Source organism: Microtus pennsylvanicus, chromosome 8 (genome assembly GCF_037038515.1).
Source record: "Microtus pennsylvanicus isolate mMicPen1 chromosome 8, mMicPen1.hap1, whole genome shotgun sequence".
NCBI classification, from domain to species: Eukaryota; Metazoa; Chordata; class Mammalia; order Rodentia; family Cricetidae; genus Microtus; species Microtus pennsylvanicus.
The window spans coordinates 74,670,339-74,683,489 of NC_134586.1; the positions used below are offsets into that span (position 1 = coordinate 74,670,339).

The window sequence follows — 13,151 nt, forward strand, 5'->3', positions numbered from 1 at the left end:
TGTCGCTGTGTTTATGACAGTGCCTCTCCCTTGCCTGCCTGGTCTTCCTCATCCCTGTCCTTATGCAGAGACACCCTCAGACTCACTGAGTCCTTCTGGCTCCAGCTTCTTGCCCATGTGACTAGCAAAGAGAGGGCATGCTGGTCACTCCACAGATGCAGCCACACTTGGAATTCTTGTCAAGGACACGTGAGTCAGAGGCTGGTGTTCAGGGTGAACAGCACACCACAGATCTGAGCTGGTAGAGTGCCTCACAGATTATAATTACAAGTTATAGGTGACCAATGTTCACTGAAAACGTCCGGGCTCAGGGTGTAGCTCAGTGATAGAGTTTATGCTCACGTGTGCAAGGCTTTGTGTTTAATTCCCAACACACACATGCATACATACACTAAAAAAGAGCGGTACCACAATGAGAAACTCTCAAGAAGAAATACTTTCAAAACAAAGGTAACTTTATTGCATAAATTTTACACTGTAAAAGAATAGGAAACGCAGCCTTGTCTAAATTCTCTTGCTGACTCTCTTGTAGACAATGTCGCCCAGTGTCATGGTCTGAAAGTCAGAAGAGAGATTATGAAATATTTTCTTGATGGTAATTGTAAAAGAAACAAATAATAACATTCCCAAATGTGTTCACACATGAGACAACTTTAAAAATTTCCGTTTTATTTATGGGCAGAGGAATGGTTGGCAACTTTGTCTAAAACACCATGCTGTATCTTGTCATTTCTCTTGCTCACGTGGAGGGCTGCCCTGCCAGCCACTGAACTGTTTTCCTGAATCAATGACAGCTATAGGAAAACCATCTGAAGATGCCCAATCTCTTGTCTCAAAATTTCATTTTGATCTCTTACTGCACATTAACTGTGGCTGAAGAGAAGGATATGTCCGTGGATACACTGGCAACTAGACTGGAACATAGAAGCGGCCCTATGATTTTCCTCTTAAACATGTGAAGGAAGCACATGAGAACACTGGGCATGTGTTTGTGTGACAGGATGCTTGCTTAGCATGCTCAGAGTGTCAGCAGAGCAGGGAAAACAAAACCCATCAATTGTAGGGCTGATGCTGAATGGTCCTTCCCTCCTTCTCAAGTCTCTGATTTTGTGTCTAATGTTATCAGTTGGGAAAGGCGCTCCTTAGCTCCAGCAGTCACCCCCCCCCCATAGGCTGGAGTCCTGGTTTTACACTGTGGGAGACAGGAAGACTAGAGGAGATGCATCTGGACTCAGTCCAGGGTGATTCCTCTCTGCCCACCTGCTCTGCTGTGAGAGTGAGGAGTGAATGTTGCTTCATGATTGACACCCCTAAGAGATGGACCCAGTTCTGGGGGACCTGTCTACCACTTGACCAGCTCTCCTGGTCATAGCCTTGCTTCTCCATTTAGAAAAGTGTTGTTTGAAAGATTCAAGACAACATGTATCCACTACAGGGTACGTAAAGGATTCTCTTAAGTGGCAGATGGCACCGATAACCTCAAGGTCTCGAGGAGAAAAAGATGGAGAATGAGCGATGTTGTCCAGCTGCCCCTCCATTTACGTCTCCATTCCCCTCAAACACTGGGATGGCGAGACCCCAGTGCTACTTACGTTGGTGATTGTGTCGCCGTTGAGTTCAGTCACGGACTTCATGCCTTTGAAGCTTGTCACCATCTTATTGTCACCTTCCATCTTCACCACGGCCTGCGGGAGAGAGGAAAGGCCTAGCAATGGAGCCAGCGGGGTGTTTCCCTGCATGGTAACAGCTAACAATGAGTCAGACGTCTTGCTCATCACCAGTTCTCCAGGGCTGAACGGAAATTTATGAATGGAAGAGAAGGTCAAATCTGCCTGAGTGGTTCTCCCCTGAAAAATAAAAACTAAAATAAAATGTAAACTCCCATTTCTGAAGCTTACAGAGGGAGGTTGTTAGCAGAACTCCAATCACCAGCCGCTGAGGGGACACAGTCTGCTTTTTAGATATTTAGTCTTTCCTATTGTGGTGCCATTTCCAAGCCTTGTAGATCAAGGACGGATGTGAGCGGAAGCAGAGCTGTGGCTGGGCACAGTACAGCACTGTAATTCCAGCACTCGGCAGGCGGGAGCGGGAAGATACTGAGTTTGAGGCCAGTCTGGGCTACATGCAAGATGCTAGAGGAAAAAAAAATATGAAGAAAGGAGGGGATGGAGGGAAGCAGGGGAGGGGCGGAGGGAGAAATCTAGTCAGGAACAAAAGACACAATGTCCAAAATCTGCCTCCCCAATGGGTCTTTAGAAAACCCAGGACACCTGAGTGGGGAGGAAAGGCAGAAACAAGAGCAACCTGAAGAGGCAGAGACTCCTGCTGAGCCTGAGGCACAAGGCTGCCAGGAAAGGCAGGAGCAGACAGAGCAGACGCACGGTCCACTGGCTGCCCTGGGCTGCACAGGCTTCAGAGGGTGGGGCAGGTGAGAGGACCTGCAGCCCCAGATCTCTGCTATCACCTGTCCACTGCTCCCACAGCCCACAGCCAGCTGATGCTGCTTCCCTGAACCACCGCCCTGAGGGGGTGAAGCTGCCCTAGCTCAGATTTTCAGTGGTACCGATTTGCCTCAGTTCCTGAGCTCCCGAGCTCCCGTGAGCCAGGAGCACCTTGCCTGGGAGACCCTGTGACTGAGAATCTCACCTTGTGCCCTATTTCCCCCATGTCCTCCATAGTGAGAGCCCAGACGTCTCATGATCCCTGAGACAATGAGAAGTCTGTTCTCAGAGCTCTCCGTGTCTCCTGCTGAACTGGGTTCAGTGACATGGTCTATGTTAAGAGAACTTTTGGGAAGCAGGAGGTGGGACTACGTACCTTGACCTTTTCCCCGCTCATGGTCTCCAGCTCGCACTCCTCCCCCAGGGTGAACTCATTGTGGACCACTTTGGGGCCGTAGGTGAGGGTGAGTTTGACATGGTTCCCGTTATGCACGATTTCTGATATCCCCTTGATGTCCCTCCCCTTCTGGATGAGGTCTTCAGGCAGACCTGGAAGAGGGCATGTGTGGTCAGAGACAGGAGAAGCAGAGGAGGTCGTTGTGTGTTCCTGAGGCCACACATGGTTACTATATGGTAGACCTGTGAGCGGGGAGGCCTCTGGTGTCTGACAGGGAAAGTCGGTGGCCTGCTCCTATTTTCCCAGTTAGTCTTATTAGTTTTTGAAGCAGGGTCTCTTGTAGCCTAGGCTAGCCTTAGCTCACTGTATAGTTGAGGGTGACCTTGAGCATCTGATCCTCCTGCTTCCACCTCCCTGTGCTGGGATTACAGTCGTGTGTCACCATACCTGGCTTATATGTTCTGGGGATTGAATCCAGGGCTCCATGCGTGCTGGGCAAGCACTCTTCCCACTGATCTGCATTCCCAGCCCTCCAATTCATTTGTGACAAAGACCCCCATTTGGCCTCAGCCCCTTTCCTTTGTGGCTCCATACTCTTTACTCCTTCTTGCTCCCGATTTCCCCCTTCTTCAGTGGCCTTGTTCTTAGAGGGGGAATACTTCATCCTCCGGGATATTTATCTTCCAAATCAAACGGCCCCACGCACAAAGTGGGACCTTGCCAGACAACCTTGCTGTGGCCTTTGGAGTCGTGGCTCTTGTGGGTAATGTATAAAAGTCCTTGGCCCTAGAGTAGGGCTTTGCAGATTTCACAGCAAATCTGTGCCTTTCCTTGAATGGAGGTTCCCAGGAATCAGGAGGTAACGGAGTAGAGCGCCCTCTGTTCAGCTAGGGGATCCCTGCGCTTGAGACCCGTGTCTTGTCCACAAAAGCAGCTTTCAGTCCTGGGGTGACATGAGTGTCTTCCTTTCCCTGATCTTGATTTTCCTCATCTCTTCCCTGTTGGTACCCTCCTTTGTCCCACTTCCCCCTCTGCTCACAGGGCTCTCTCTCTCTCTGGTCAGCCTTCACCACCACGGTCTTCCCTCCTGTACCCTGGGAGACATAGAGTATCTAAATAGGGTCTCTGGGACCCAGCGCCTTCTTCTCACTCCAACTCAAATATTTCCTATACGTGGCCCTTGTCATAGCGACTTCCCTTTCTTGGCCTCAGTTTCCTCAACAGTGATCAACTAAGTTTTATGGTAAGTATTAAATATGGCTGTTGTGATGCCTGGAATTAAGTCATACACATTAAGGGACAGTTCATTGCATTTATCCTCAAATAACTGATCAGTATTGTAGCCTTGCCTCCAAACATCGTTCAGGATTATAGCTGATCTCATTCTGTCTCCCTGGTGCATGTACAAGCATAGTGCTTGAGGCATGGTTAGTTTTGAGGCAATGATTGCTAGAAAAAATGAATGAATGGAGAGAGAATGAACAAGGCCATGAAATGAAGAACCAGGAGATGCATATCAGTCTGATTCAGTATCATTTCCACTGCCTTCCAGTGGCCTTGTCCAGTGAGAGCAGTGAAGTAGCAAGAGACCAGGAAAGTCACTAGCACTCCTCAATCTGGGATAGCCTGGACCCTTCCTTCCACCTCAACATCAGACCTTGACTAGCTGTGGATAGCAGGGCTAGACCCTCACTGCTGTTACCTCAGCTTTGGTGTCCCGTCCAGCACTCACCCATCGCCTTCATGAAGGGCTCAAAGTTCTCTTGGCTCTGCAGCTGGTACTTGCCGGTGAAGTTCATGGTGGCGGTGAGACTCCCTTTCCACAGCTGACCACAGCAGCTCTGCCTCTCAGGCCACCCACTGTTGGCTATTTTATAAGGGGCTTCTTCCTCCTCAAATATAGGCCATAGGTCAGTGGTTGTCGATTTCTTTATGGCCAGGTTCAAACATTAACTCCTGAGAGCAATGGTCAACGATAAAAATCAGAATGGGCAAGGCAGAGGTTTGTTCTAATTCAGCAAACATTGCTGAGTGCCAATCAAGCACAAAGCTCTCTGTAATGTCGCCTTTACGGGGACTTACCACCACTAATGAAATAAGTGTGTGTGCTTGCCATGTGTGTGCACAGATGTATATGTGCAACAGACATTGTCTATCATGTCTCTAACAATGTACATATGCATACATACATATCTAGATGTGTATGTTTGTACACCTGTATGTATGCATATATTTATATACAAATGCACACACATATATGTACACATAAATACATTTATGTATATGCATGTTACATGGGGAGAAATACCTTTAACTCAAAACCTTTTTCACATAACCTATGTTTGTTTCTTAGCCTTTTATTATACAAACATAATTTTACATAATCTCATCAGTTCCTAGAGCTGTTAGTATTCCAAGAATTCCTCCTCAATGGTTCCGGGTAGTTCCACACCCCAGGCAGGCCCTCCCTTATGAAATGCTAACAGAGCATCTACGCTCAGCATGTATAAGATCTTTACAGCAGTAGTGTAGAAATTTCGATGTGTTTTATTGGGTAGAGACACGTCAAGGGAAGGAAGAAGGCATTGCCTGTTGACTTGTCCCGTCCCTGCCTCAAAGGCAGGAAGAGGGAACTGGAGTGATCCAGGGGAGTTTGGTCTGACTGGAGCTGGCATTGGGCAGAAGGCATAGGGATGCTTCTCCCCTATGGAGATGGTGCTCTTCATCCCCCGCATCTGCTGTCTGAGACACCATAGCCTGCAGCCTTCATCACCGTAGCGTGCAGCCTTTCATCCTCCAGTCCCCTCTCCCTTGAGGCTCCATAGACTGTTACAGATCAGAACCTGGACTGTTTCATTCCTCAGCTCTAAACCTCTGGTGACCCCTCGTGCTCTAGCGGTCACAGTGGACACACGGAAGGTCCCTGTGTCCACTGTCCTGGCTGTGATGACTGCTCTCAAAGAACTTACTCTGTGCTGTCATGAGCTCTCACTTTTGTCTTGGAAAATGACAGTCATCGCCTAGACTTCTAGGGTGACTGCTAGGCTTTCAAAAGCCAGCCCTAGTCATACCCGCTTTCTCTGGAGGTCACAGGGCCAGGCAAATGTGTCGGGGTGTCCACTGTGGTTGGAATTGGTGTCTCTTCTGCTCTTTCCTCCTTCTCCCAGCCATTCAGCTGAGCTGACTTCTCCACGTTCTTCCTCGGCATTTCCCAATGTCTGGCACATGAGATGAGCTCAATCAGTGATGGTTCAGCAAAGAAAGAAACATCAGAAGATAACAAGGCCATGGCTCTCGTGGTTAAGAGGTAATGAGAGATATGGAGCGGTCAGGTCAGCAAACCAGTCCTGTAATCAGTGAATCATAGGAGTCCAGAAGCAATGAGCCTGGGGACAAGTGTGAGTGTGTGTGCGTGTGGGCACATGTGTGCTTCATGCGGATGCGGCTGGGCTGAGAGCCAGTGGAGAAAGATGAGAAATTGTTGCTCCAGGCTGATAGCCCACTCCTCTCTTCCCACCCCAGTGTTCTCTTTCCTCTGCATCTCTGCTGTGTCATCCCAGACTGTACTGAGCCCATGGGGGAGATTTTTACATAGCATCCTCTCTGTTCCTGGACTCTTCCCTCCCACTCACATCATCAGCACCAAAAAGATCAAATGCTTATCCAGCAGGTCTCTACTCCACCCAGAAACTTGCTGGGTTGCAGTGACTACATCTAGGCCACAAGACTCTAGTCCGGCAAATCTGCAGTGGAGATGAGAGTGAGGAATTTGAACTGGTGAGAGCTCATGCCAGAGGCACCAATACCAGGAAGACAGCTTGGAACCAACAGCCCTGCCAGTTCACAGTTCAGATGTATCCTGTCACCTTAGTACCCTCACACAGACTCCCACAACCTCTGGAGTCTACAGTTTCTGGTCCAGCCACGCATTTAAAGTCTGAATCTATACACCACATGCTCAATGCCTGAACCTTTCTCACTCACCCCTGATATGTAGTACTTATGTGCACTTGTTATGCAGGAAGTCCTTACCTTTGGCATTATGAGAGCAGAAGCGTTAGTTGAGTGTAGCATCACACAGATTCTGTCCCCAGCCCAGACAACCACTCCACTCTGCTTCCCCTGCTTAGTCCTCTTCCAATAGTGTTGAGGACACATTGAAATAATCCACGGGAGAAAGATACAGACAAGCACACAGGTTAAGCTAATTTAGAGTGTATGAGTCTTTTAATTTTTAATTTTAATTTTAAAAGGCAAAACTCACAAAAATCGTAATGTATATCAAAGCTAGGTGAGTGTCAGACTAACCCTGAAACATTTATTCTGGCAGACATAAGTAGTGATGATTTCTTTTCACTTATATCTTTTTCTGTTAGTTTAGTTTATATTATGTTTGTGTAAACTTAATACATCTGGGCCACAGTCAGGGTCGTGGAGATCTCACGTGTTGCCAAGGCATGTGTGACTGTTGTGAGGTTTAGAAGCTCAAGAGCTATCTAAGTAAACGCAAAATGGCAAATCAAGATGGCGTGACCTTGGTCATTTCAACATCAAACTAGGGCTGTCCCTGAGCATTCTTGGATGTTGAGAGTTTATGTCCATTTGCTGTCACCTAACCCCTTGAACACAAGGACAGGTCTGAGCAAAGTGGCTCAAAGGATGATCAGAACATGCAAGGTGTCTTTGTGCTCAGGGCCTGAATGAGCATCTTTTAATGTGACTTATGCCATGAAAGGGGCAATCTAGGCACTGATCTCCCAGTGGGCACTGAATTTCTGGATTTACATATATAATGAATCCAAAGTCTTACTCTCTCTCTCTCCCTCTCTCCCTCTCTCCCTCTCTCTCTCTCTCTCTCTCTCTCTCTCTCTCTCTCTCTCTCTCTCTCTCTCTCTGTGTGTGTGTGTGTGTGTAAATGACTGGATGAATTGAATTACTTGGAGAAAGTTTGTTTGAAACTCCAACGTGGGGCAGCAAGAGTCAAGGTGGAGAAAGCAGTTATTTCCCTCTATAAAAGACTAGAAAGGGTCTGGAGGGAAAAGAGAGGGGCCAGTGAGGCTCGTGCAGTCTCTGGTGCCTGCCATGCCTGCCGCCCTCTTGCTCAAAAGGCTGCCTCACCAAACAATGAGTAAACAAGAATAAGAGGAACCAGTGAGAGTTTAGAGAGCAAGCCATTAAGACACCTCCAGTGAGCAAAGCAGGGGTTCCAAGGCCAGTGTTGACTTTGAGCCTAGCTGTTTATTCTAAAGTAAATTAATTCCTTTGTTTAAAGCCATCTCCTCCTTCCCCATAAGCTTCTGTAGACATAATTGTTGGCCTGGGAAGATGACTCAGTTGGAGGAATGGTGGAATGGCTGCATTGGGTCCACCCTGGATTCCATCCACACACAATATAAAGTGGATGCCCATAAGGAAATGGAGGCAGAAGGGTTAGCCGTTCAAGGTCACCCTTGGCTACACTAAAGCCAGACTGGGCTATATGAGACTCATTTAGTGCTCATGGAGAAAATGATCAGGGACTTAGTTTTGTTTCTGGATTGATACACCATGGAGTGAGGAAGCAGTACCAGAACACCCATGGGGATATCCTCTGCGAGAGGACCTCAAAAATCTAAGAAAGGACCTTAGGAGGTTCAGGCTCATTTAATTCAGGCAGCCTATGCCTGCCTGATGACCATGCAGGGGTGGAGTCCTGTGATCCAGCTATGAACACACCCGACCTCCCTTCATTATATCTATCCTAGAGAGTTACTATCACAGGGATGTGGGGCCAGTGAAGTCTGGGATTTGGTGTTTTGGTCTGCCATGATAGCCGTATAAACCCGAAAAGGCGGGATTTGTGGGCTCACTGCAGAATGCAGAGGCAGCATGCCAGCATGAAGTTGGGAGTCTGGGTGGTGGCTCTTTAGCAACTGAAGGCTGGAGCCAGAAGCCTTGGCCTTCCACAGACCTGTCTGTTCCCCTAGCTTAAGAATTGAGTACAGTTTGAATTGGCGGCAGCAGCTCAGCCTAGGAGAAGTTCTGTCTCATCAGAGGATGACCAGTTTTGAAGATCAGCAGCTGCCATCGGTTCAGACTCTGAAGACCTCCACACTTTGACGCATTAACCCTCCTACCTTGTGTACGGGCTGTCCTCAGCAGCCAGGTGTCAGACAACGTTCTTCCAGGACAGGCACATCTGCTGTCACTAACCTGCCCAATAGGAGCTCCTGCCCCTCACTCAGCCCTCTTCATCTACACCGGGCCAAAGAGCTAGTCCGACATGGTGGAGTACTAGCCTGGTATTCAGCCCTCTTCATCTACACCGGGCCAAAGAGCTAGTCCGACATGGTGGAGTACTAGCCTGGTATGCACGTGATCCCTGTCATACAAGCCAAACAGATGGAACTAGAAGAGGTAAGGAAGGGGAGAGGGAAGAAAGGAGGCAGGGGAGCCTAGGAGCTTTGCAGGCTAACACCAATGAAATAATCACCAAGGTACAATAATAGAGCCACCCCCACCCAGCCCACTCACCAAGTTCTTCCTTTGAGAGGATCTGTGGGTAGAACCATGTACCCTGCTGCCCGTGGGATGTCACACTCAATTAAAAACAGTATCTGACATATAAAAGTCTCACATCTTGGTCTTCTTCCCTTGATCGTAGATATCAAACTGCAACTTTCTGGGACCTAAGGTGGGCATGGGAAGAAAACCATGAGATTTCTTCTATAGGGCAAGTCAACACTAATCCCAGAGGCCTCTGGAAAGGTTTGAGTCTTGGGTAGCTTTCTAAAATCTGAGGAAGAGCAGGACATGCAAGCAAATTCCTATCGGAACCTCTGCTTGGCCTTTCACTTCCTGTCTATCCATCTAGGCAATGCCTGCAAATGGTGACCAATGCTGGGCCATGAGGCTGGTTCAGGGCCTGGCATGACAGGTGAAGATGCAACAGACTCTCTGACAGACAGACAGACAGACAGCCTAACAGGAAGAAAAGCAAGTAAAGCAGGCTAGGAGATTTAAGGATGCCCTCCCCACGGACGTCAGGCTTGACCATTTGAAGATAACCCCAACAATCTTAGGTCCAGATTTGGAGCAAGGAGATGTGTGAGTCTTGAGGCCACAGATGTTAGTAACTATGTCAAAAAACTGTACTGTGTGGGCATAGTGGCTCACACCTATAACCTCAGCACTTGGGAAGCAGAGGCAGGAGGATTTACTTTTGCATGAAGCCAACCTGGACTACAGTGTAAAAACCTTGTCTCAAAAACCAGACATCATCAACAGCAACAAAAAACAAACGAAAACAAAAAACAACCAAATAAACAAACAAAAAACACCAAAACTGCCTCTGTAGCTGTCTGCACTCATGTAGTATTAACTTGTAAGCAGACACATACATAATAAAAACGAACAGCAGCAGGAAACAATGTAAAGGAATGGTTGTGCGTACTTCACATAAAAATTAGGTGAGTGCCGTGACATCTTCCACCTACTCCCTGAACAAACACGAGAGGAGACAAAGCTCAACGGCGATGACAAAGTTCAAGTGACAGTCAAGAAAAAAATTCAAATAAAAAAATAACATAACAGCTGTGCTATCATGGGCAGAGTTTCGGGTTTTGTTCGACTCACAGACTGTCTCCTCTTCTGGTCCCTCTAGCCACCTCTCTTCTCGTGTGCCCTCATCAGATGGAGAACATGAGCCTGTGGAGAGGAAGGAAGCGCACACTCCTGGCAGTCAGAATACATCAGACATCCTGTGGCGGTGCGGCAGGCTCTTCTGCACTTGTATGTGACCCAGAGTGCCCGCAGTGCCCGTGTGCCCGTGTGCCCATTTCCTGTACTCGGGACACAAGTGGTGGTTGAGGAATCCATGCTGCCCCCAGACCTGGACTGTAGAAGGAAAGAGAGTGGGTTACACCGCCCTTCTTTATGCCCACAGCACCACCCTTGAGCCTCATCGGGCCTCTACTTTCCCTACCTCTTAAATGATCATAATATTCTTTGCCTGGTGGAAACTGTCCTGTGCTTTGGGAATGCAAAGCTCCAATCTCAAGGGGTCACCACAGTTGTCTTTTGCACCTGCTAGTTTCTTGGTGGGGGTCACTGGTCTGGGACCCAGTTGTAGTTCATCTCCTGACTTGAGAGGCCTTGCTTACTATCACCCTGGGCTACTGGTGATAACTCCAATCCCAGGTTAGCTGAGAGTTCAGCTGGATCTTTTGTAGGCCTGAGTCCTAGTCTTTTGCTTACAGGCCACGTGGACCCAAGCTGCTGACCACCTGAGTTTGTGTCAGGTCTGGCTACCAGCCTATATGACCCAATCTCATTGCTTTTCACCGGAGCTGTTAGTTCCCTCCGGTTTCCTAGAACCTGGGGTGTGTGACAGGTTCATCTGAAAACTGTGATGGCTCAACCCCCACTCTCAGCCACCCTGGGGAACATGGGTAAGTTCCTTAAAGAACTTCGCTGCCCCTGGGGATATTGCTCCCTGACTGAGTGTTTGCCTAGCGTGCACAAAGCCCTGAGTGTACTTCTGAGTTGCCCTGTGGCAACTGCGTGGAATTTCCCGTTGGCAACAGTGCTCTGCCGTAGAATGAGACCCATGTAAGCAGACCGCGGTGGGGGGTTATTGTTGTTTTAGAAATCTATCTCCTCAGAAGAGCTCACTGTGTAGACAAAAGTCAAGGCAGATGCCAAACAACCATTGCAAGGGGCTGGGAAGATGGCTCAAGAGTAAAGATGATAGCTGTGTAACCATGACAACCTGAGTTTAATCCTCAGAACCCTGTTAAAACAAAACACACACGGGCGCAGCACACACACCTGTGATCCCAGAATTCTTTTGGAGAAATGGAAGGTGGAGACGGGAGGTTTATCTGGAAGCTTCTGGGCCAGCTTCTGGGAGGGCATAGCACAGAAGCAGGAACAAGACAGACCCTCCCCTGAAAAGGTAGAAGGAGAGGGCCGATCCTGAACGCCGTGCAGGCTGTATATGCATGCCGTGGTTCTGGTGCATTCGCACCTGCACACACAGAAAAGTAAGCAAACAAGAAAGCAAACCAAGAGACAAATATTTAAAGATCACAGCTAGTGGCGTGCAAGTAAAAGGAAATCATGCCACGCGAACTTCAGAGAAAGTGCAATCAGCGTGGAACTGGTAAAAAAAAAAAAGCTGTTTTTGAACCCACACCAACCAAAAATTAATTCAAAATCAAATGTGTGCTGAGTCCCAGGTATTTTGGGCATAGGTCAATTGTTCTTACGGGGAAATTTTTTAAAAAACCTCCTATTCAAGACTAAACCCAGGGCTTCACTCACGTAGGCCAGCGCTCTACCACTGGGCTACAAGCCCAGCCTTGTTTCTGAATACGCGACAGTCATGTTTCCACTGACGTGCTGCCAGCCATTAAACGCCAGAGAGTGGCTGCTCTCTTAGTTAGGGTTTCTATTGCTGCAATTAAACACCACGGCCCAAACACAAGTTGAGCTGGAGGAGGTGGGGGAGTCTATTTGCCTTACACTTCAACAGCATTGTTCATCATAGAAGGAAGCCAGGACAGCGAATCAAATAGGATCCTGGAGGTGGGAGCTGATGCAGAGGCCGTGGAGGATGCTACTTACTGGCTTGCTTCCCTTGTCTCTCTCAGCCTGTTTTCTTATACAGTCCAGCACCGCACGCCCAGGGATGGCACCACTCACCATGGGCTGGTCCTCCACCATTGATTGAGAAAACGCCTTACAGCTGGATGTCATGGCGGCATTCCCTCAATTGAGGCTCCTTCATCTCCGATGACTCTAGTTTGTGTCAAACTAACACACAAAACCAGCCAGCACAGCTGCCTAACCTCGGCTCAGGGTCCAGACTGCTATATGTTAGTGTGGTGGTTTGGACAAGAATGGTCCCCATAAGCTCATATATCTGAATGCCTAGTCATGGGAAAAGGCACTACTTGGGAAGGACTGGGCAGTGTGGCTTTATTGGAGTAGTATGGCCTTGTTGGGAGGGAGTGTGTCCTGGCATCACTCTTTGCCTGCTGCCTGTGGATCCCGATGTAGGACAGTCAGCTACTTCTCCAGCACCCTTGTAGGCAGAGTTTCTCTGTGTCCCAGCAGCTGCCCCCAAATAACCACACGGAGACTTACTTAATTACAACTTTTTGGTCAATAGCTTCAGCTTGTTACTAGTAACTCTTACATCTTAAATTAAGTCATATTTCTTATCTATGCTCTGCCTCATGGCTTGGTACCTTTTCTCAGTACCACAAGTTCATTTCCTTCTCTCTGTGTCTCCTCGCAATTCTGAGACTCCTCCCTTCTTCCCAGAATTC

General features: G+C 48.2%; 1 protein-coding gene across 1 annotated transcript; it reads right to left on the bottom strand.

Moving 5' to 3' along the window:
* Nucleotides 1-434: 434 nt before the first annotated feature.
* Fabp1 (fatty acid binding protein 1) lies at nucleotides 435-4,726 on the bottom strand. The gene is made up of 4 exons (XM_075983876.1): nucleotides 4,571-4,726; nucleotides 2,818-2,990; nucleotides 1,593-1,685; nucleotides 435-555 (listed from the first exon to the last, which is right to left on the bottom strand). The coding sequence occupies exons 1-4, from the start codon at nucleotides 4,635-4,637 to the stop codon at nucleotides 505-507; spliced, it is 384 nt and encodes a 127-aa protein (XP_075839991.1). The 5' UTR covers nucleotides 4,638-4,726; the 3' UTR covers nucleotides 435-504.
* Between the last annotated feature and the right edge of the window lie 8,425 nt (nucleotides 4,727-13,151).

What these genes read in the sequence shown, in the direction of transcription:
- Fabp1 (XM_075983876.1), bottom strand. Translation starts at nt 4,637, where the DNA reads ATGAACTTCACCGGCAAGTACCAGCTGCAGAGCCAAGAGAACTTTGAG. An exon ending in TGAGCGGGGAAAAGGTCAAG is followed by an intron (nt 1,686 to 2,817) that starts GTACGTAGTCCC and finishes TCTCTCCCGCAG; the next exon opens with GCCGTGGTGAAGATGGAAGG. An exon ending in ACGGCGACACAATCACCAAC is followed by an intron (nt 556 to 1,592) that starts GTAAGTAGCACT and finishes TCTGACTTTCAG; the next exon opens with ACCATGACACTGGGCGACAT.